Consider the following 25,100-nt stretch of genomic DNA (forward strand, 5'->3'; position numbering starts at 1 on the left):
TTCTGTATGCCCCCAAAGAAAATAAATATCAACCATGAATTTACATAAATTCCATAGGAATTACAACTATACTTCCTATAAATATATAGGATGATTCTTAAGATAAATGCTCATAGGGAAATTGAAAGAAATTTCTTATTTTACTGATTTGAGTGAAAGCCTTTAAAAATTACAGTAAAGCTAGTGTTGAGATACTTCTAACTGTACCAATCCTGGCTCAAATGATCATAATGATAGAAGCAATTTTAAGAGATTAACTAATCTAACCTCCTCATTTTACAGATGAAGAAATTGAAGTTTAGGCAAGTCATGTGACTTGCCTGAGGCTACATGGGTAGTAAATGAAAGATCTAAGGTTTGAACCAAGTCTTCTTGACCCCAAATCTACTAACATAACTCATATAAGTCTTACACTGATTCTGATTTCATCTCTACCCACATAACTCAATAATTTTCTATTTTATTTCTTCTTTCCCAGGCAAGCATTTTTTTCTTTTCTTGCCTTTCATTTCCCAATAGACACTCCAATAAATGTGGATATTTCCCACCAAACCTTGTATTAACTGTCAGCTACGATCCATCAGATTGAGTAGGAGCAATTGGCCAAGGATTTGCCTAATAGCTCAAAAAGGTGACATGAGCCTGTGTTTGAGTGAAACATAGTACCCACAGCTATCCTTTAATCCTGTGTAGCTGACTTTCATTTACTAACCCATTAGTTCACCCTTGGAAACTTAATTAACCAAAATCCTTCTTTGACCTTTGTTTGTGGCTCTGTGATGTTACAGATTTCTAACCCAATGGAAAAAAAAACAACAACTTCTTTTTCATCCCTTAGGATACTGGTTAATACCCGGCTGTTTTGACACATGGCTAAATGCAAGGTCAAATCTTGGGCCTCTGTCCCACCGATTCTGTTAAACGGGCCCATGCCTTATTTACTTGTGACCAAATTCACCCTGGAGGGCAACCAAGGTTGCCGCCTGGTGGGCTCAGGTGGCATAAGATAACTGAAACCTGTTTATATCACTTATTCTCTTCTACATTGTTTTATGCACGTCAACAATTCAATTCGACAAACATGTACTGAGGAACTCCTCTACTTAAGACCCTTCTGGAAGCTAGAAATGTCATGATGGATATGTGCACTGACGGTTGGGATCATTCCTTTCAGTGGTACTGATCATATCTTCTCTTTGCCTTCTCTCTAGAGGGAGTCTACATTCCTTGCTGGATGATTTCCCCTAAGTCTCTTTATTTTGCATGTATCCCAATGGAAAGATGGAATCACATTTTGCATTTCTTTGCATTATAGATGTTATCTAGTGCAGTGCCTTGTGCAAAAAAGTGCTCCTTTTGTTTGTCATTTATGACTCCTTGCATTGTAGCTGCAGCCTAGCTTTCTAGACCTTTTCCGGCTACCTCTCATTCCAGCCAAAATGACCTGCATGACAATCTTTCACTATATACAACATTCTGTCTTCCACCACCAAGTTTTTGCACAGGTTATCTTCCGTGTCTGGAATGCTGCTCTTCCTTAACTCCACTTCTTAGAATCTGTATGTAGAAACTCTGGGTTATCATAGCTCCTGGCTCTGGCCAGGAGGAGCTACATTTTTGTACTCCTCCATAGCTGTCAAACTCATTCCAAAACACCCTTTCAACTTCAGTGTAGCTTCTACCACTAGGCTTTTCTTGATTTCCCCTTCCCCTTGTTAATTCTTCCTCTCTTCCACATCCAGCATGTTATTTGTATTTATTTGCTATAGATTTTCTATTTACTTATATGCATATATCTTGAACACTTTCAATACAGTTTAAGCACCTTGAGGGCAAAGGCTGATTCTTTTTGTTTTTGGATCTCTGGTGCCTGACATATAGTAACACTTAGTAATTACTTGTTGACTTGAACAAATTAATAAGTGTTTGATAAATAGTTTCTAACCATCATAGGATCAAAGTTTTATCAATGGAAGAACCCTTAAAGACCATCTAATCTAGCCATGCCATTTTTTAAGATGAGGATACCTAGGCTCAGAGAAGTTAAATGTCTGAAGTCACACAAATAGTAAATTGGAGAGAGAGAATTCAACCTCCAATCCAATGTTCTTCTCATTGTACCACCCTGCTTTCAGATAGGTGATTGTTAAGGTTACTAACTGTTAGAAGCAGACTATGTCTAATTTAATCTTTTATAGAACATTTAGCATATAACAAAGAGTGATGGTTATAATCCCTAGCTTTTATTTTACTTGGTATATTGAGAGTTGTCGTTTATTAAAACCTCCTGGCAGAATGAGAGAGAGAATACACCAATAATAAGAGAATTAGATTCTTTTATAAAGTGTACCCAACCCATACACAAAAAAGAATCCCCACATTTAATTTGAACTTCACAAATTGAGAATTTATGTTCACACAGCAAAGAACTAATGTTTACCTTAATCCTAGCTTTGTAAACAGAATTTGCCACAGTTCATTAACAGTGTAAAGAAGATTGGTAGAGCAGTGTTTGCCCAAGAAAACTACCTCTCTCCAAGGCTAAAAAAGACTTATTTATGTACAAAAAATATGTTTGTAAAAGAAGTCACAGGTCAGGATTACTTAGGCAGGTAGGTAGTACAGTGGATATAGCACTGGGCTTGGAATCAGGAAGACTCATCTTCATGAGTTCAAATCCAACCCAGACATTTATTAGCTGTGTGACCCTGGGCAAGTCCCTTAACCCTGTTTGCCTTAATATTTCTTTTGTAAAATGAGTGAGAGAAGGAAATAACAAACCAATCCAGTATCTTTGCCTAGAAAACCACAAATGGGGTCATGAAGAATGAGACATGGCTGAACAATAACAGGATTACTCAGGCTGATTCTTATCTTAATTAAAATCATTATCTATTAATTAAAGTTGGGCCTCCTCCACTAGGCAATAATAAATCATCAGATTGTAGTTGCTGTGTATATTCAGTCTCTTCTTCTATAAAAGAAAGGCTTTAGAATATTTTCCAAGGTTTATACCAATTCAAAATCTTATTTTGCTTCTTGAAAGTAATAGCATTGCATTTGTTTTAAAACATTCTGTAATTCAGATTAACCTTTCTCCCAATGACTCTGGAGCATTTCCTAGAAGCTCGAAGTTCTATAATATCTTAATTGTATACCTACAGGTAAAGGAGACGGTGTGGCATCATTTAAGCCTGAAGGAAACGTGTATTACAAAGAAGAGAACTCTAGACTCCACAGGTAGGATTCAAGGATAAAAATATTTTTGTTGAACTGAATTGTTGTTCTTGACCACATGAAAGATGAATTTATAAGTTATGATTTAGGGAGGCTATATTCTTTGATTTATATTTGTTTGGCTTCCTGACCCCATTGAAAACTTAAGGATAAGGATAAGGAAAACTCAAAAAGAAAACCTAACTATTTGGCAATTGCTCCATCATCTTACTTAATCTTGCTCTGTTTAAAGTTCATATTTTCTAAGGGAAAAAAGTGTGTGTGGTTGAGATGTATAATACTGTATTTGATGCAAGGCAGAATTGGCCTTGAATTCAGGAAGACTTGGACTTAAGTTTTGCCTCTGATACATACTGACTCTCTAAGACTATAAGCTATAGATGAGTTATTGATGATTTCACATCAATAGAGGGAATTTCCATCAAATCATACTAATCTCATGAATCTTCTATGAAAATAACTGTTCTTTGTACTGGCTTCTAGAGAGATCTGCTCAGAACAACCAAGCCTGCTCAGACAAAGAAAAAATTCATAAACTCAACAAGGAGAATGCTGAAAAGGCTTGTGCCTCCCTCATTCAGCAAAGTTCTTCCACAGGAAGATTTCAAAACAAGGTAGAAGATTTTGCTTCCAGAGAAGAGTGTATAGAGGAAACTTTTGGAAAAGATGCATCAAAGATGGAGAGGCAAGAAGAAGTAGCTATTAGTGAAGATAACCGAGATATTGTGGAAAAACTCAAAGCTTTGGGAGATGTAAAGGGATCTCAAGACAGCTTGGTCTCCAAAAGAGAGAAGAATGTGCTTCATGCTAAAGGAGATACCAATGAAGAAGAAACTGGGGAGGAAGGCTCAACATCTGCAATAAATGAAACAGTAGAAAGGTATGAGATAGGTTGATAAAACTGATGGAAAGAAATTCTGTGCAAGGTTGGGTTTAAATCAGTGATGTCAAACTCAAATAGAAATAGAGGCCACTATACAGGCCATAAGGATCCCTGCTGACCTCATATTGGCTGAGAAAAGCATAGATTAAAATGATCTATATTCTATTTCATTTTAATTTATTTTGTTAAATATTTCCTAATTACATTTTAATCTGGTTCAGGCAGAACATGGCAGTGTTGTGGGCTGTGTGTTTGATACGTCTAGTTTAAAGAACAGACTGTCTTGTTATTTTATAGTAGCCCATTGTGCTCATTGGAGGCCATCTCCAGTCATCCTGATCTACGTCTGGTCACTGGATCCAAATGGTTCAGGAGAAGAAAGTGAGGCTGGTGATTTTACACAGCCCTGCTTCACTTCTATCCAATTCACTTCCAAGTCGTGGTACTACCCTCCTGACGTCATGGTCCTCTTCAAGAACAAAGGACAAACAACATGTGCTCTCTACAATTTCAAGCATTAAATGAGTGGCAGCACGAATAAAGTCTTACATGTCATTTCATGAAGCCTGTAGCTTATAAAGTGTTTGTTTATACTGTCTTCTTGGGTCCTCACACCATCTCCGAGAGCTGGGCAACTCTGGTGTTTTTATATCTACTTTGAAGATGAGGACATTGAGGTCCATAAAGGCCAGCTGTCATTATTCAGTGGGAAAAGCATCGATCACTTAAAATTAGAGGACCAGGCTTCAAATTTTGACTCTCATTTTCATGCCTTGGACTCTTCTTTTTATTGCCTTAGCTAAGTCACATAACTTAGTTTCTTCATATGAAATGATAAAGTTGGATTAAATGTTCACTAAGATTGCTTCCAGTCCCAAATCCTATAGAAAGTCTTGCACATGGTTACTTAGTTGGTGAGTGACAGAGCCAGGGCTGGAACCCAAATTATCCCGGGTCCCATGCTGCTACCTTTTTTTTCACTAAAGATAGTAATTATCTAAGTCTAAGAGATGACACTCATGGTCTCAGTAATTGAGAGCTGATTGTTATCCATCCTTATTTATTACTTTTTCTTTTTTTGCCTGCTTTTCTCTATTTCACTGCCTAATAAATAACCCCTCTTTCCCACGTGATCATCATCATCATCATCACCATCATCATCATCATCATCATCATCATCATCATCATCATCATCATCATCGTCATAGCTAACATTACTCAGACATTTACAAATATTACCTCATTTTATCCTTACAAAACTTCTGAGAGATAAGTGCTATTATAATGTCCTTTTTACAGTTGAGGAAACGAAGGCAGACAAAGGTTAAGTGACTTGCCCAGATTCACACAGCTAGTAGAGTGTATGAAGTTGGATTTGGACTTAGGTATTACTGATTCTAGGCTCAGTAGTCTATCCACTGTGGCACCTGGTAGTTGGGTTGTACAGAAACTGATGAAACTGATACTGATCAGTTGTGCAAACAGAGAAGTAAAGATTTTATTTAAGGACTGTAGGGCAAATCTAGCCTGTAATCCAGAATAAAATTAATAGATTAGATGAAGCTATAGCTTGATAATCTGGATCTAAAGAATTACTGTCACTTTGAGTCTCCTAATGGGCATTACTTTAAAACTTTATCATGATGGAGTAAAAAGTAATTTATGAAGTTACTATCTTTAATATTAAGCTTTAACATATATATTTAGCTTGAGAATCTAATGAAAATTAATTGATTGAAGTGAATATGAATAAATAATGCCTTCAAGCAGTGATGATCATTAGAGGCAAAAATTCAAGACACGAGCCCTGATTTTATCATTCCTGTGTGACCCTTGTCAGAGTATTTCATATCTCTGAACCTATTAATATCCTCTTCATCTAGAACAGCTCAGGAAAGACCCAACTCAATTTCCTTTTTTAAGAAAGGGGGAAAAAAGGAACGCTATAGATATAATTTATCTAGGTTTTTATAAGTGAATATTTTCATAAACAAATCCCTTTTGTGCAAAACATAGAAAGATATTTTCTAGACCAGATAGATTTTCTAGATCAAATAGAAACAGGGGCTACATGTACTGTTTTTAGTGCGTGAGCATCCCCACAGTCGGCATATTGACTTAGAAAACCACATATTGATATTATCTGTTTTGTTATGTTTTTATTTTGCCAATTATTTCCTAATTACTGTTTAATTTGGTTTGAGATTATTGCAGGTGCCCTAATGTCTGACATCTCTGGTCTAGAAGATAGTGTAATTAGTGGATTTGGAATAAGATGGATTTTGCATCTTGGAATCCTTAGTTTCCTTCAAGGAGTAGCTCAAGTGATACCCTCTGCATGAAGTCTTTCTTGGTCTTTCCTCTCCCCCCCAATTTTCCTTCATGCCTACAAGGTTACATTGTATCTGTTTTGGATATACTTCACATATACACACATACATACATATACATACACACATACATACATATGTATATATGAGATCTTTTTGTTGTTCTTCAGTCATTTCTATCATGTCTCACATTTTGTGACCCCATTTGAGGTTTTCCTGGCAATGATACTGGAGTGGCTTGCCATTTCCTTCTCCAGCTTATTTTACAAAAGAGGAAACTGAGGCCAACAGGGTAAAGTAGCTTGCCCAGGGTCACACAGCTAGTAAGTTTCTGTGTCTGTGTGTTTGGTTATACGTGCATACAAACATATATATTTATATATATACATATATGTAGGAGATAATTATATGTATCTCCACATATATGTATTATATCTATATGTATAGACATCTCCTATGTGCTTGTGTATTTGCATGTCTGCATATATATGTCTGTATATATATATGTAGAAAATATATGATATATCTAGATAGATAGATATAGTCATCCTATATCTATGTTTATCTATCTATCTACACATACAGCTGTTATGAGGAAAGTGGCTGAGGGTTAATTTGTAAGAATACTGTTTTGTCCCAAAAGAAAAAAGATTATTATTTTGTTTTAGCATTTTCTTTCTGAGTGATATAATTTAATGAATATCCATTTCTAGGGTGTTTTATCTTTATTTTCTGAATTAAGAGCTTCACCCATATTGTATTTTTTTCAGGTTTAATGACAATAAAAAGGATAATTCTCCAGAAATAACCCAAGGAGGCCAATCCACAAAGCCCCTTTCCCAGGATTCTGAGCTAGCTGCTCTGACTGACCATAGCAGTAAGCGGAGAGTGAATGACGGAAGCCTTCTCTTTGATGACAAGAAGAAGAGCAAAGTTGATGTAGCAGACACAGATGAAAAATGCAAAGCTAAGGAGCCCTCCAAGATAAAACAATCCCTGGGCAGCCTATTGGACAAGTTTCAGGAGTCACCCAGGATTCAAAATGGCCATCTAGGAAAACCTACTGCCAAAGGGAAAGATCCAGGGATACCATTTGGTAGGAAATAGTTTGTTTCCCAGTATTTTTCAACATTTAAAAAAAGTTTTTAAAATGTACTTAGCCTAATAGTCTAAAGAGGCAGTAGTGAAATATTCTTAAATATTCTTACAACCTCTAGCTTTAAAAATATGTAGAGATAGATGGAACCCAATCACATAGTTCTCTCATAGTTCTCTTTTTTCTATCAAATTTATAATATTTGAAGGGTCAAAATCAAATGTGGAAAATATAACCAGAGCAATAACTAGAAATCCTGGCACCTGGGGAAAATTCTATTGAGAATGGAAGTGTGTATTATAGCATAGGTGGACCCTTGAAGAGATAGTTCAATCATGGTGGTCGACATGCCAATAGAGGGGCAGTGCATTCCTTTCACCTCTTCCCCTGTCATCTCCTTGTCTGCTACCTTGCCTTCTCTCCTCTTATCCCTTTAAAAATGTTTTGAGGCAGAGAGATGGCAAGGATGTCTTCCTCTTCTTCTCCCCCATCCCTATACCCTATCTAGAAAAGGACAAGTGGTTTTCTATGTGATGGCTTTGATTCTTCTCTTTTTAGATTATTGGGATTTTCTATATCAATGAACTAAATTGGAAGGTCTTGGAGGTGAAGGACTGCGTCATTTGTAATAGTTGCCTATTTAATGAATGAATGAGTGAAGTAAGGTATGAGTTAATGAGGGTGAAGGAATGAGGGAATGAATTAATAGATACATGAGTGATGAATAAAGAATGAATTCCCATGTTTTAAAAGAGATGGAAATAGAAAAGAAAATGACTGCTAAGGAGTTATTGTTACCTGATGCTGCGGCTTAGTTGAATTCAAACTGTAGCAGGTTGCTTTCCCACTAGAGACTAAGGGTAGGGACTATGAAAACTTAAGTAGTTTTTAGAATTAAAATTTATCCAATTTTACAGGGTGTTTCATTTCCAGTAAGAGGAAAATCAGCTTTGTGCCTTGGACTTCATTTAAAGTCTAAAATATTTTGGAAAGTGATCTATAAAATTTTTAAAGTATTAATAGCATTAAGAAACCCTACATTTTTTCTTTCTCTCAACTCTGATTAAAATAGCTTACAGTTTCAGTAATGCTTCTGATGATATTCCAAATAATTCCATATCCTTTGTTCAAAATGGTCTAGAATTTGAGAGGGGTATCCAATGGAACAATATTCAGACTGTAAATTCTTAAATTCTGTTTGACGTTTTTAAGGCTAGGAGTCCTAAAGATAGTGCAGACGGTGAGTGGCTCATTCATCCTGAGATGCTTTCTTTTAAAATATTAGCACCAAGCTTTCTGTTTTAGTAATGCATGTTGTTAGTATTAAAGATGAAATGTGTATTTAAAGTTTTAATTTACTAGGGATAAAATGTGAGCATTTGATCATGAAATGAGGAAACTTTTAGCATGAAGCATATTAATACGTGCTAGTGGAAGAACTGGAAATTTAAGAGATGATTCTCTCTCTTGTTTTCTTCCTCTTGTAGGTGATACTTCTGCCCCCTCTGCCCCGTTTGATCACAGGATTGTCACAACCAGACAGACAGCAATCAATAGTCTCTATACTGTGAACAGGAGGGAAATCTTAGGAGGGTAAGCAATACTTGATTAGAAGAATTTATTCAGCAGAAAAGTGTTGATCAAGAAAAATCTCAAGATCTTCTTAAATGGATGCCAGCCTAGAACTGGTAACCAAATATGTTCTATAATCAAACACTTTAAAAGGATTCTTAATCATACTCAAGCTCAAACAGATGCCGACTGGGTCGATGAGATGGTGGTGGTTAAATGCAGCATTTATTAGGTTGATTCATCTCTGATGTTGTTATCTCTGAAAGGGATAGAGACCAAACTAATTTCAAGCCTAGTTAGAAACTGTCCTGTTCTTTGGCTTACAAACTGAGAAACAATATTTAGAATTGGGGAATTCATTGGGTTACAGACCGTGTCTTATTTTGCAAAGTTAAAGATGAGATCAAAGGGACCTAGTCTTATGTAACTTTGGAAATCTCAGTCTCTTGCATTTTAAGCTAAAGTCCACATGCAAGAGTGATTATATTTGAATGCAAGCAGAGCTATCCCTATTAAATCCAGATATGTTCAGTATGATTGGATTTATCTAGAAGATTAAAACTGGATGGAATCTGGTACAGGATATGTACCGTTGGCCTGCCCATATGGCTTCAGAAGCGAAACCACCAGGATAACAGTGCGCTCATTTGATTTATTCATTAAGAACACATGGAAACATCTGATGGGAAACTATTGCCATGTTTCAGATTGACCACTAGTGCTTAGACCTATGTGATCACATTGTCTTTCATGCTCCATTTTTATTTTCCAGGGGACGGTTTGGCCAAGTACACAGATGTGAAGAAAAAGCCACAGGTCTGAAATTAGCAGCCAAAATCATTAAAACCAGAGGGGTTAAGGATAAAGTAGGTTCTGAATACTGTGGACTTCTTTCCCCTCCCCCCTTTCTCACTACATTTTAAACAGCCCTGAGTCTAAGAGCTTCCTTCCTTCCAGGATGAAGTGATGAATGAAATCAGTGTCATGAACCAGCTGGACCACGTGAATCTCATCCAACTCTATGATGCCTTTGAGTCCAAGAATGACATTGTCCTGGTGATGGAATAGTATGTGTTTTCTTTTCCTTGTTGACTTTCCCTATCTTTCTTCCTTTTCCATTTCCCCTTCAAAGCTTAGATCTCCACAATGATAATATTTTCCACCAGATTTTACAAAAATTGTTGTAGTTCAGTAACCCTTTAGAGGCTGCAGGATTTGTGGGTGGTTGATACTGACTTTTAAGAAAATGATAGGATCTTATAAATAGTTGCTTACTTTTGCAAAGTACTTGAAGGTTTTAAAAGTGCTTTCTTCATGGTAGCCTTGTAAAATAGGTAGTATTATTCCTCACTCCCCCCACCCTTTTTTTTTTGATGTGAGGAAACTGAGGCTTTCTTTGAAAGATAAGTGAAGTGATTTCTCCAGGGTCACACAACTAGGAGGTATTTGAATTCATATCTCCCAACTCTCGAGCACATATCCCCAGCACTCTTTCCACTACTCTGGAGCAACTGTTCATCAATGCTTCCATGTGTGATAAATTGGACTATGCTTAGCACAGCACCTGACACATAGTAGGTGTTCAATGAATGGTTATTGATTGACTGTGATTGCTTCCAAGATTTGTATGCTTTATATTTTGTAGGATACTTTTAAGATCTTGTATTTATGGGATCATGGAAGCGAGAATTGAAGGGACTTAAGGGTTCATTTGGCTCCCTCATTTTATAGATAAGTATGCTGAAGACTAATTCCAGGTCCAGTGTTTTTTCCATCCTACTCTGACTTCTATATTCCAAGATTCTGCCATTTCATTAGACTCCATACTCAATCCACTGATGGAAGTCATGACCCTTACATTCCTTGGTAGGCCTTATCCTTGAATTTTGTGGTCTGGTCATTTAAGTCCCGTTCAGATCCTCATGACCCCATTTGGGGTTTTCTTAACAAAGGTACTGGAACAGTTTTTACTATTTCCTTCTCCAACTCATTTTATAGATGAGGAAAATGAGGCAAACAGGATTATTACTTGCCCAGGATTACACAGCTAGAGTTTGAGGCTCAATTTGAATTCAGGAAGATGAGTCTTCCTGACTCCAGGACTAATACTCTATACACTATGCCACCTAGCTGCCTATCATTGAGTTACTGTGGCCAAAAAAAGTATTACTTTGGGATGATGAGTCTCTCTGAAATTATCTTGGCTGGTCCTCAGACAGTTGACACACTATCTCTTGTCAGGGTCATAATCAAAGGGTTTTTTTAATCTTTATATATCCTGGCAGAGTGTGGGTGTCACTGACATAGGCTTTGAGGACCCAAGGGCACCTTGGCAAAGGTCAGGCATGTTGTGGTATCTCATATTCAGGACTGGAATCAAATAAAACACTTGTCCATCTGATAGTTACCAAAAGGAGGCTTACTTAGCTATAGCAAAGAAAGGATATTCAGCAAGGATACAGAATAGATTCAGCCAAGCCCAGCTTCCCTATCACTGTTTCCCATACTGATCTACCAGTCAGAAGCCTCGATGGTTAGTCATCAGTTAGTTCGTCAGTGACTAGTATTTGTTAAGTACTTACCATGGGCCTTTCTTTGTATCCCCAGTGCTTCCTTAGCACATTTCCTGGCCTATAGTAAACATTTAGTAAGTGCTTGTTGACTGACACCTGAGTAGGACTCTAGCAGATTCACTGCCTCAGATGAAACCATAATATGTATCTCATCAACATAACATATTTTGGAGCCAGATAAGTTTTTTATCTGTCAATCATCTTGAATGTGACCATTGATAGCAAACTCATCAAATTTCAAAGCTTAATATTTAAAAAACTGAAATTAAAAGATATTTTCTATAACACAAAGGACTATACATCCGGCATTTATTAAATCAAATTATTTTACAAACAGGAATAATCAAGATTAAACATTATAAGAACAGTCCTAAAAAATAACAATGAACTCTGTGTGAAATATTTGTTCAGGGAGTTTAGAATTGCTGCTTAGAAAAATAATCGCATCCTTAACATTAACTATGATTCAATTCAAAACTGTGTGCATGACCCTCTTCTAAGAACTGGAGATACAAAAAGGGAAAACATATCGTAGTCCCCACCCTCATGGAACTTCTAATAAGCAGCTTATATTTCAATAATACTCAAGAATACAGTAATAATAGCTAGCATTTACATTGCATTTTGAGATTGGCAGAACACTTTACAAATATCATCTCATTTGATCCTCACAACCTTGGGACACAGGTGCTATTATTATTCCCGTTTTACATCACAAAACTGAGGCACAGAAAGGTTGAGTGACCTGCCCAGGGTGGCACAGTAAATGTCTGGGTTCAGATTTCAGTTCAAAACTTCCCAACTCCAAGTCCAGCGTTTTTACCCACTGTACTTTGGTTTATAGTTCTGTAACGTACCTGAAGCAGTCCTCTGTTAATTTCCATCCACTACATAGTCTTTCCTCAGTCTTTATCTGGGCTACTGTTCTTGGATTCAGTATTTACTTAGAGCTCAATAAATTAGGACTCAAGTTTTGTATTAACTGAACAAAAAGTTCTATAGGTCTTAGCATCCATGAAGTTAATGTTATTAATGTGCAAAACCAGGACTGAAGGAGCAGAGACAGAAATGTACCTATGAAAAAGTGTTATGAGCTCTGGCTCTGGAGTCAGAAGGACCTACTGAACCTGAGTTCAGATCCAACCTCAGACACTTACTAACTAGGTGACCCTGGCCAAATCACTTATCCCCAGTTACCTCCCCCCAAAAAAACCACACAAAAAAAACTGTTACAAGGGCATTAATAAATATAGCCAGTGATTTTGAGGGGGAAATACTATTTTTGTTTGTTTGTTTTGCTTGGAACTGAGATTTCCTTAGAGAATCCCATTTCCCAGTAAAGATCAACACTGAGAGGGTAAGCCATTGCCTAGAGTCACACAGCCAGGATATGGCAAAGGCTGGAGTGGAACCCAAGTTGGCATGACTGAACCTAATTCTCTTTCCACCATGATACACTGCCTCTCTATAGTAATAATTAGGGATAAAATGATATGGATTACAATTGCAACTCAGTGCTCTATGAGGCACTCAAATGCTTAAAAAACACTAAATTTTTCATATTGCTTCTCTTAATAGTGTGGGTGGAGGTGAACTGTTTGATCGAATCATCGATGAAAACTGCAATTTAACTGAGTTGGATACCATTCTGTTCATCAAACAGATCTGTGAGGGCATAAAGCACATGCATCAGATGTACATCCTCCACTTGGACCTGAAGGTAGAGTATGTGCTTTGTATCATGCAAAATGTTAACCTTTTGCTGCCTGGTCCTGAGCATATGTTTGGATCCCTGTGGGACATCATGCCTTGCCCACTTATATCACTTATATCATGTCTAACTTGGGAGATAAGAACCTTCTCACACTTTTTTCCACTCTTATTTGTGCCATACTAATCTTTCAGGGTCAATTATTAGGAGTCCCCCATGTCCAATTCAACGAACAATTCCATAATTGAATTAAGCACCTGCTAAATTCCTTGGGCTTGGTATTGGAGGCGACCCAGAGTTCACCTACAACGTAGTCTGTACCTTTCTGCAGCTCCCGTGGCAGCGTCATGAATACAAAAGGCCTGGCTGGAATGGTTAGCAGTCTCCTGAGTCCCTCTTCTTATTATTTTCAGATGTGTGTGGGGGAGAATTTCAAACAAATTAGTGTTTTCCTCATTGAAATCAGGCTACCCAAATCTTCAGGAAACTCTAGGGATTTTCCAAACTCTTGATTTCTAGGGATGACAGAGAATTGAGTAAAATGCTGGGGACATAAGGGGCTAGGCAAGCCCCCTATAGAAACAGGTTATGGAAATGTCAGCCAACAGAGCAGAAGCGGGCAGAGGAATGGATGGCACTAGGTTGCCAGTGAGAGCAAGGAGGGCATTTTAGAGGTGAGCGAAGCAGGCCCTCCTTCCCCTTTATTTATTTCTTTACTTTTCCTGTCTTTCCTCTCACATCTAGTCTCAGAATTGGACTTTCAATCAGTACAGCGACAAAACCCCCTCCTCCCCCTAACTCTGGTGAATTAGCCTGATGGAACACAGCACCATAAATGTTATCTTCTCTTTTACAAAATGAAGGGCTTGGAGTTAATCATCTTTTAGATTTCTTCAAAAGCCTATGAACTTTGAATGTAAATGAATCAGACATTTTCAGAGCTCTGGGTCTATGCCAGCCTGATAACGGTGAACGAGGAAGAATAAATAATGATAATAATAGCCAGCATTATTTTTAAAATGGTTTATATATATGATTTCATTTGACCCTCACAGCAACTCTGAGAGGTGGGTCCTATTATCTCCATTTTACAGATGAGGAAACTGAGGTTGAGAGAGGTTAGTTAACACAAGATTGTAAGTATCTGAGAATGGATTTGAACTTAGGTTTTCCTGGCTCCAAGTCTAGTACTATCCATCTTCCCTGACTCTTACCTGTGGCTCCCAGAAGCTGTAGCATGAGCAGTGGCCACACCTCAGTAAACTATATTGGCAGACAGACTAAACTACATGAAAGGTAATGGACAGGTCTCAAACCTGTCAGTGAATTAGGAGGGTATCTACCTAAAGTATGTGAAGACATCCCTCAGCATAATGGGCAGATGAGAACAATTTCTTCTAATGTCCAGAAAGGCTACTGGAGCAGGTGCTGTGGAATGCTTAGAGCTTGGTCAGATGTTGAAGACACCAAGGTCATCCACTGCAAACTGCGCCATCTCTAGTCTTGACTTTTGTCCTATCACTGGATTTTGATGACTCAGGAAGAGAGAGTGAGTCTGAAGATTTTGTGCAATTCTACCTCACTTAAATCCAATTCATGTCCAAGTCAGGATATCACCTGTGATATCCTGGTCCTCTTTGAAAATGAAGGATGAATAACAATCTTCCACCATACCACTTATCTGCTATACCTACATATACGTTCATATACATATTCATACACATACATACCAATTTCATGGCTACTAAAAACAACTGAATATGTATGCATGTTCCATGAAGGCAGGAACCAGTTACATCTCTGTATCTTCCAGCATAGTGCTATGTACATAAGAAGTACTTAATGGAAGGTGTGGAAAAGGAAAGAGGAAGGAGGGAGGGAAGAAAGAAAAGAAAGAAAGTGAATGTATATTTTTGCAGAACTAAATGAATCTATGCCATTTAAATAGGTTCCTTCACATTCATATTTCTTACTCTAATTTGACTCTGAACTTCCCCTGTATACATGTGTTATCCACCCCTATTCCTAGTTCATTATTTTTTTTGGGGGGGATAAAGGTATATAGAGATTTTTACAAGAACTTCAGAGCATTTGGTTAGGAACAGAGCATAATTCTATGAACTTTTGCCAAGCATTCTTAATTCAGTGTGAATATTCCACAGAAAGTCCCGATCTGTCTGGAAATAGACAACAAAGAGCTATAGACCTAATGACTCCTAATAGAAGTGTGTAATGTATTAACTATTGGGGACTTACTTTGGGCTATGCAGTCAAGCAGCCATTTAGTCAAGGCCTTCTTGGGCCTAAATGACAAAAGAAAAGTCCTGCATAGCTCATAAAAGACATTTGGAAAAATAACCTAGATGACTCTGTTCCCCAAAATCTTAAAAAAAAAAAAGTAATTGATCTGCAGAAGTATTCCTTAATATTTCAAAAACTTTCAATATGATTGAACATAGGAGTGTAGGTTTAGAACTGGAAAGAATCTTAAGGCCCTTCATTTTTCACATGAAGAAAGTGAGACACGGAACAATTACGTGACTCACTCAGGGTCACACTGTTATTGAATATTTGAAGCAAGATCTGAACCCAGGTCTTCCTGACTCTCAAGTCTAGTGGATGGAGACCCACTGTTCTATGCTGTGCTTCAGTCAGTGCAGTATGAAGCTGTAACTTGTAGAGATAATTAATGGCTAAATGGCTACACACAATGTGGTTTGGACTTACTTTAATAAAAGGCTTCAAAACTCAGTGAACCTAACCAGTTCAAGGGAGAGAAATTCTTGAGTAGTGAAAGGGAAATATTGCATTTCCTAATTAACAATAATATATTGCAGTTGGAAAGGGATTTTTACTTTTCAAACCAATTTTCAATCTATTATCCTCTCATTCAATTTTCACTACAACCCTGTGAGTAAAGATAGGGTCTGCCTCATTCTAGTCACTTCACAAATGATAACAGTGAGGGACAAGGATGTTCATCAGTTTCACATAGTTTAGTTCATAGCAGAAGAAAGACCTGAAGCTTAGTCTACTTGACTCCATCCCTGCACTGGAATTCCAAGTTAAGTTTAGAGTTCCACTTTTATTTCAGTGAAAAAACATTAGGGAAATCCTTTCTTGGTTATATGATTGAGTTCCCCTAACCTAAGAGGATCATTCTAATGAATAAGTTGTGTCATGCTGAAATGAAAGATGGTCTACAAAGTCTGAATGCTATTACTTCTAACATTTCTTTATTGTTGCTTCACTGAGGAAACTCCAGATATCAGAGTTTCAAGGGAAAGACTTGTGCTTTGGATGTGAACTATAGGACCATAACTGCAAAAATGTCAAAATGGATAAAAATTAATATAAACATCCTTTTTTGGGTTCCAGAGGCAAGTCTGTAGTGTCAAAAGAATATAAAAAAATTCTTTCATTTTCAGTGTGGCTAATAAGGAAATCCAGCTGTCTGTTAGAACTAGGTTGAAAACATATGTCTGTAGAATGAGAATTCTCCTCCAACTAGAGTAGAAATCATACTTAATAATTTTGGAAGTAAAATGACAAATCTGAGAAAACATCTTGGTAATATTCCCCTTCCCTTACTTCCTTAGAGAAGGCCTATGTCTGAACTTATGTGTTATGTTAAATGGCAAAACCATAAAGAGGAGAAGGCGGTCTTGGCAGACTACCTAGAACCTCAACTGCCACATAATTAAAGAAGAAAAATACCCACAAAAACAAATGTGTGCCAGACCAAAAGTCCTGATAGGCTTATCCTGCGCACTGTCCTATATTTAGTCACGGTTCAAGTACAATTCAGTTGAATGATAACTACTATCCTTTCTAATGTCTTTCTCCTGGCAGCCTGAGAACATCCTATGTGTGAATCGAGACACCAAACAAATAAAAATTATTGATTTTGGATTAGCAAGAAGGTATGACTATGTGTGCTTAACTGTTATATTATAGGAGTAGCATAGCTACTTTACTCGGGTTTGAAATGTTTTTTTTTTTTAATACATCCATTTAGAACACAGTTAAATCATTCTTAGTCCAGTGTTTCTCTGAATGTGTAAAAATCATTCCAGCAATTGAAAATGTTTTCAAATATGAAACATGAAGCACTTTGTGATAATGAATCTGTATTATTTTAGGCTCCACTAATTCAAAATATTTGATTATTTGCCTTGGGTATAAAATTCACCTTTATTCTTTCTGAGAAAAAGGCCTACTGAAGCAAAGTAATGCTGCAAATAAGATTTCAAGGGAGTATTTCTCCTTAAGGAAACAGAAAGTTTTATGGATTTTAGCACATTAATTATTTCTTTGAAATTGAATGTTGCTAATGACTGGCTACTCTTATCAATAAATTAAAGCAGTCCTAGAGAGGTCTTACTTGGTAATCTTTTATTAGTACTTCCAGAGATTGCGTGTGTATGTAACTTCACATATAATAATAATACTTAGCATTTCATGGTACTTTATGTTTTGCAAAGAATTTCACAAATATCTCATTTTGTCCTCACAACAAGCTTGGTAGTTATGTACCATTATTATCGTTACTTTACAGATGAAGAAATGGAGGGAAACGGGTTCAGAATTATAGATAATTAATAAAATATCTGAGGTGGGATTTGAACTCATATTTCTGATTGTGGAGCAATTAGGTGGTGCTGTGGATAGACTACTGGATCTGAAGTCAGGAAGACTCGTCTTTGTGAGTTCAGATCTGGCCTCGGATACTTACTAGCTGTGTGAGCAAATCACTTAATCCTGTTTGCCTCAGTCTCTCATCAGTAAAATGGACTGGAGAAGAAAATGGCAAATGTTCTAGTATCTCTGCCAAGAAAATCCCAAATGGGGTCGTGAAGAGTGGCAACAACCAACAACTTTCTGATTGCAGGTCCATCCACCTGTGTGTGTGATGTCTATATAATATATGTACATATATATGTTCTATGCATATGTTATATAGGCGAGGGAAGGGAACAAGTGTAGTACCTACTATGTGCCAGACGTTGAGCTAAGTACTTTACAAATATTATCTCACTTGGTCCTCACAATAGCTCTGTGAGGGAGGTGCTATTATGAAATATCAGGTCACATGGAGGTTTAGCTATATGCACTAAGATTTTTGGAACACTCTGTATATGTGTCAGTCAGCCAACAAACATTTAAACCTACTTGTTTCAATATGTACTATATATGAACCACCTACTATGTGTCAGATACTGTGCTAGATATCAGGGATACAAAAATCAAAGAAAGATCCTCTTCCCTTCCTTTCCCTTCCCTTGCCTTCCCTTGCCTTCCCTTGCCTTGCCTTCCCTTCCCTTGCCTTGCCTTGCCTTCCCTTCACTTCCCTTCGCTTCCCTTCCCTTCCCTTCCTTTTCTCTTCACTTCTCTTCAGTTCTCTTCTTTTCCTTTCCTTTCCTCTCTTCTCTTTTCTTCCTTTCTTCCTTCCTTCTTTTCTTTCTTTCCTTCTTTCTTTCTTTTTCCTTTCTTTCTTCTTCCTTCTTCCTTCCTTCCTTCCTTCCTTCCTTCCTTCCTTCCTTCCTTCCTTCCTTCCTTCCTTCCTTCCTTCCTTCCTTCCTTCCTTTCTTTCTTTCTTTCTTTCTTTCTTCCTTCCTTCCTTCCTTCCTTCCTTCCTTTCTTTCTTTCTTTCTTTCTTTCTTTCTTTCTTTCTTTCTTTCTTTCTTTCTTTCTTTCTTTCTTTCTTTCTTCTGTCTTCCTATCTGTATCAGTCTGGCATTTGTATCTATCTATCTCTCTTTCTGTCTGTCTGTCTGTCTATCTACCTATCTCTCTCTCTCTTTCTCTATCATCTATCTATAGATGTATCTATATATCTTATCTGTTTGTCTATCTTTATATGTATAGTAACATATATAGATGTCTTTATATATTATATGAGTGTGTATAAATATATGTGTGTGGATACAATATAAATTTTGGAGATGCCCTCTCTATAGACTAGTCCAGTAGGTTGCTAGCTACCCTGGCACTTAAAGTTTAAATGGGAATTTGCAGAAAACTTAAACCAAATGGCCAATGATACAGAGCAATAGGCCTTTATTTGCTACGTTTAATTTATATGAGGGAAGATTACGTAGTTTAATTCAAGATACTCCAGGGTGGGAGCATAGAAGGTGAGATAGGGACACCCAGCAACATGTTCTGTGCAGCCGCTCCAGACCCCAAACTAGAGGTATCACTTTCAGAGCTGAATTGGGGGCAGGAATATTGTCAAGCCTCAGGCACAATGAACTTCAAGCTTGGTGAGGGGGAAGGCTACAGAAACAGTTTAAGTCCTCCCCAAGATGTGGCACATTTTTATACTAGACTCTTGCCATCAGTCTAGGTGATGACGGCAGCACCTGCAGGTATAGTTCAAGAGAAGCAGTGTGGTGTAGTGAATAGAAAAGCAATCTTAGAGCTAAGTAGACCTGGGCTGAAGTTCTGTCTATGACACAATACTAGCTGTGGGGCCCTGGGGGTATCATTTAACCTCAAGTCTCTGTGGCTATCAGTGGTGGAGAAGGTACTCACCTGCATTGACAGAGGGAATTCTCTTACCAGGGAGTTTCTTATACTTAGGAAAGCACAAACCTAGTCCGTATCACCATATGTTATAAAAAAATAAACACTTAAAACTCCCACAATTTCTCTGGAAACCCTCAAGAGAGTTGCTGGTCAAAGGTGTTTTCTCCTGATGTCCAGTTTCAGTCACATCCGCTAGAGTAAAGATTTTTTCCAGCTTTTAACAATTTCTGATATCGTTGCTCTCTTCTCAATTGCAGATACAAACCCAGAGAAAAACTGAAAGTGAACTTTGGGACTCCTGAATTTCTTGCTCCTGAAGTTGTGAACTACGATTTTGTTTCTTTCCCTACTGATATGTGGAGTATTGGTGTGATTGCCTACATGATGTAAGTAGGCCTAGAATCAGAATCTACAAAACTGTTCTCATTCAGTAGACTTGGCTGTTCAAAAAAAAAAAAAGCAGTAATAGATAGCATCATAAAAATCCCTTTTGAGCCCCATCATTTTTACAGAGGAGGAAACTGAGGCACAAAATCACATAGAGGGTTAATGTCTTTTACAAAATAAGTGAAAAAAATCTCTACAGAGGCCAATCAACAGACATTTTATTAAATGCATACCTTGTGTAAGATACTGTGCAAGGAGCATTAGGGATACAAAGAAAAAGCCAGACAGCCCCTGCTCTGAAGAAGTTTATATTCTAATCATGTAAATGTGTGTGTGTGTGTGTGTGTGTGTGTGTGTGTGTGTGTGTTTTGGGGTAGTGTATATAACATGTACAAGATGAGTAAGCAGAAGACATGTGCACAAATATACACATGCATACATATGCATTACAGATATGTGAACATGTAGTATATGTGCATGTGTATACATATATACAGATATGTATGCACAGATATAGCATATATGTCTATATATCTATTTATGTATATATATGTATGTATATATCTCACAAACTATTGTGACCCTCACTTCCTGAAAAGTCAGTCAAACAGTCTTCTTAAGCCCTTCCCATGTGCCAGGCACTGTGCTAAGTGATGAGGATACAAATACGAAGAAAGACAATCCCTATCCTCAAGAAGCTTATAATCTATGGTGAAAGACACGAAACACAAAAAGAAAGTAAAAAACTGGGGGCAGAGAGAAGGTACATGAAAAAAAAGGTAGGAAAACCCCCAGGGTTTTCCACAACTCTTAAAGAGATTAGGGATATCTAGGCTCTCTGCCTCTGGCTCTGTGTTTCCTCCAAGGGTGGGGGTGGTTCCTTACACTCCAGTTCCATGAGCTTCAAACAATCAGATTATTACATCCAGTGATATTGCGTTCCTATATCAGATTTATACAGAAATATTGACTTCAAAAGCACACACATAAAGTCATAAATATGCAAATTTCCTCCCCCAATATGTGGAAGACATAATTCTCCCTCGCTCTTGTACTGCCTTAGTCTCTGAGGTGGGGGAGGGGTTAGATTCATAGTTTAGCTCAGCTCGTATAGGACCCTGTCCCAGTTCTAAGTCCAAACTCTACCCCCACCCTCTTCCGCTTCTAGGCACCCAGGCTTCTCAGGATTCCATGTTGCGGTGGGTGGTTTGCACCATCTTGCCTTTAATCCTGGCTCAAGGTCGTCATGGCCTGGACTTCTAGGACAGTGAATATTGCCAATGGCGCTTGAAACTGGGACAAATGAAACAGAACAGAAACAAACATCTCCAGGCCCTTTTCTTGGAGTTGAGGTGAGGGTGAGAGAGAGAGAGAGAGAGAGAGAGAGAGAGAGAGAGAGAGAGAGAGAGAGAGAGAGAGAGAAACACATCCTTCGCACCTTCATAGTTCAAGCCATGGCACTTGTGCTGTGGGTGAACTTGGATCTTCACTTTCCAGATGAAACTAGAAAGAGTAGCAGAAAAAGAGAGGCTGAAAAATGAGATTGTTTCAGTGTCTCCAGTTTTAAAGTTACAGACAGCCAATTAAAAGAGATTCTCCCCATCCAGGTGGTAGCAGGTATTTAGGCAATCTGGGCTTGCTCCAAAGGACCTCAGGTGTACTTCCACATTAGGAGGACTGTGCATGGACAGACAAGCCCTGGTTCCATACGTAAAGTGAAGTCAGCATGGCACAAGATCCAGAGAAATGAGTCACAAAGACCCCCGTTCAAGAGCTGCCTCTGACCTATACTGGCTGTGTGACAAGGGTAACTTCTCAGTGCCATGGGCAACTCTCCTAGACAAATTGCAATGAAGATGGCAATCTTCATAGTGGAGGGAGTTTTCTTATCCAGGAATTCCCTAATGAAATCACACTTCTGGTTTCTATCCTTAAATATGAAATAATTTTGAGGTGAATAAGAACAAACGCCACTTTCTAGGAACCAATATATAGATGAATGAATTCATTCTTTCTTAGCTAACATATTAGAAAAGCTCAGCTCCCTTTGGCCTCCTACTCCCAAGCAGTTAATCGAAAGGGACAATTTACTAAAAAGTCTCCTGAAGTCACAGATAATAAGTATCACTGACCTTAATGTTCAGAGGTGACACTACTAATGGCTGATGACTCTCTGTGTGTGGGTGTTTCTGGAAAGTATTTTCCACACACAGGACATGTGAGGGTTATTTGGTGATTTGTGGCTTCAGTCAAGGTTGACTAAGCTCTTGTGCTCTTTTCTTTGTGACCTTCAGCTCGTGGCTGGTCCGAAGGCTTTGCTTGTTATGCAGTCTGTGGGCTCAGTGTTTCTGTCTGCTACTGTCTGGGCTGCTGATTACCTCCATTTGATCCATATTGTTTGAGGCTATGCCACAGGGTGACCTTAAAGCAGGTCTTCTGACCTGACTGTGGTTTTCTGACATTAACTCATTTGAGAAAAGTTTATCCCAGTACTATTTGGCTGACTTAGATGAGTACAGAGAATGGCTCACAGGCGGGCTCCTGGGAAAGTCTTTTTCTGTGAATGGTTTGTTTTGGTCATAAGCTTATTTTTCTTCAACTTGGGGAGCTTTAAGTAGCTGTGACCCTCCAGTAATACATTTCACTATAACCAAGGTGTTTTCCTTTACCAAAGGGACAAGGAAACTGCCTATAGGTACCATATGATGGAAGTTACAGTTTCATACCCTAATCCATGCCCTCTTTCCATTTCACCACCACCATCAAAGCCTCCCAAAAAAATATTTTAAAAAGGTTTGAATAACTTATATTTCAACCTTCTTATCTTGGGGGTAAGGGTAGATTTATGGCCAAATGAAAATGTACTAAGGTACTAGTGGTGTAGTAGATAGAGTGCTGAACCTGGAGTCAAGAATACCTGAGTTCAAATCTAACCTCATGCATTTACTAGCTGTGTGATTCTGGGCTACTTTATCTCTATTTTGTTTAGTTTTCTCAACTGTAAAATGGGTATAATAATAGCACCTCCCTTTCAGGGTTGCTGTGAGAATCAAATGAGATAATATATTTTTTTAAAAAGTGCTTAGCATGGTGCTGGGCTCATAGGAGATGCTACAGAAATGCATATTTCTTTCCTTATGATGTTCTTTCTTTGTCATCGTAGCAGTAGTCATCAGGGTTTCCTTAGCATTCCTCTGTCTCAGACGCCCTATCTTTAGTTAATTAATTCAGGTAGCTAAGAATATGCTAGTGTACCTTATTGCTTGGTGACAGGTGAGGGACGGTTGACTTAGAAGTCAAAGCATTTTAATGGGAGCATCAGTCATAAGAAAAGTCACATCAACCTTTTTTGAGCACCCACTGCATGCTTGGCATTCTTCTCAGGGCAAAAGCAAGGAGGATTGAGGTGAATAAGAGAAGTAGTTGTTTTCCACTTTTCCCCTTTTGGACACATAACTTGATTCATCTCTTTTTCTGCAGCCTCTTTCTCTCTCTCCTGGACTGCAGACTCTACTCAGTTCAATTGAAAAACATAATAACGTAAGAGGCAGCATGTGACATAGGCAATGGAAGAGCAAGTCTCAGTTTCAGGAAGATCTAGATATAAGTCCTGCCTCTACCAAAAACTGGCTCTGTGACCCTGGACAGCTTATTTAAACTTTCATTGCCATAGGCAACTGAAGAACTGATCTCCATTGATAGAGAAAGTCCCTCACCAGGCGCTCCCTTCAACAATGACATCCCAGATCCAGTCCAGAAATGTACAAGGCACCATGTTGGTACAGAGCAAAACAGGCCCTGCTCTCAAGGTGCTTACGTTCTCCTTGGGTGGGTCTAATGAGAGTGGAGGCTGGATAAAACCACTCTACAGATAAAGAAAAATGCAAAGTAATTTGAGGAGTTAGAGAACATGCCCCTTTGTCCCTCTTATTTCAGCAACACTTATATGAAGGACTACATGTTATCAGGAAAATTTATGCATCCTCATTCCCATACCTGGGACATTCTCTGTCCTTATTTCTACCTCCCCACTTCCCTGGCTTTCTTCTAGTTTCAGCTAAAGTCTTACTTCCTACAGGAAGGCTTCCCCAGTCCTCCTTAACTTTAGTGCTTTCACTCTGAGATTACCCCCAATTTGTCTTGTTATTTATCCTGTTTATTTATTTATATCATATTTATTTATTTGTCCTGTTAATTATTGCATAATGTCTCCCTCGTTAGACTGGGAGCTCCTTGAAGGCAGGGCTTGAGTTTTTGCTTTCTTTGCATCTCTAATGATTACCACAGTGCCTAGCACATAGTTAGTATTTAATAAATACTTGTTGACTGACTATTCAAAGTAATTCCCCCTAGGGAAATATGAACAAAGTTAGTTTTACCACCATTGACTGACCCTTTATACTGCATACCTACTCTGAACTTAGTTTTCAAGATCTAGACATTTCCTGGCTCTCTTGACACCTTTCTGGCCACTCTTTCAATGAGATCCCTCATTTAGTTTTCTATCATAATTTCATCCCAAAATTTGTATTTTTGTCAAAGAAATTTATAAGCCAAGTTTATATAAGAGCATGATGAGAAGACTCCAGTCAGGAGGTATAACCAGCAATCCATGAGTTATTCCTTGATGGTTGGCTGCGTTGTTGTTTGTCTTTAATAGTCATTTCCTATTTAGTCTTTCTAACTTTTTTTGGCCTTTTCTTATCATTCTGAGCAGTATGGTCATGCAGCTCTAGATAGCATTGGCAGATTCAAATGTCATCTAATCCTTATCTGTGAC

The 25,100-nt window shown here is 38.0% G+C and overlaps 1 protein-coding gene across 2 annotated transcripts in view; it reads left to right on the top strand.

The window, feature by feature from the left end:
• The window catches only part of MYLK4 (myosin light chain kinase family member 4), a 173,565-nt gene that overhangs the window by 135,890 nt on the left and 12,575 nt on the right, over window positions 1–25,100 (top strand). For both annotated transcript variants that reach the window (XM_072603649.1, XM_072603648.1), the window contains exons 3-11: window positions 3,165–3,240; window positions 3,721–4,117; window positions 7,221–7,546; window positions 9,034–9,139; window positions 9,891–9,984; window positions 10,076–10,185; window positions 13,270–13,411; window positions 17,255–17,325; window positions 20,191–20,319. In XM_072603649.1, coding sequence (XP_072459750.1) covers window positions 3,165–3,240; window positions 3,721–4,117; window positions 7,221–7,546; window positions 9,034–9,139; window positions 9,891–9,984; window positions 10,076–10,185; window positions 13,270–13,411; window positions 17,255–17,325; window positions 20,191–20,319 — 1,451 coding nt within the window. The remainder of the gene's footprint in view (window positions 1–3,164; window positions 3,241–3,720; window positions 4,118–7,220; window positions 7,547–9,033; window positions 9,140–9,890; window positions 9,985–10,075; window positions 10,186–13,269; window positions 13,412–17,254; window positions 17,326–20,190; window positions 20,320–25,100) is intronic.

The sequence above is a fragment of the Notamacropus eugenii genome, chromosome 4, assembly GCF_028372415.1.
Source record: "Notamacropus eugenii isolate mMacEug1 chromosome 4, mMacEug1.pri_v2, whole genome shotgun sequence".
Classification (NCBI taxonomy): domain Eukaryota; kingdom Metazoa; phylum Chordata; class Mammalia; order Diprotodontia; family Macropodidae; genus Notamacropus; species Notamacropus eugenii.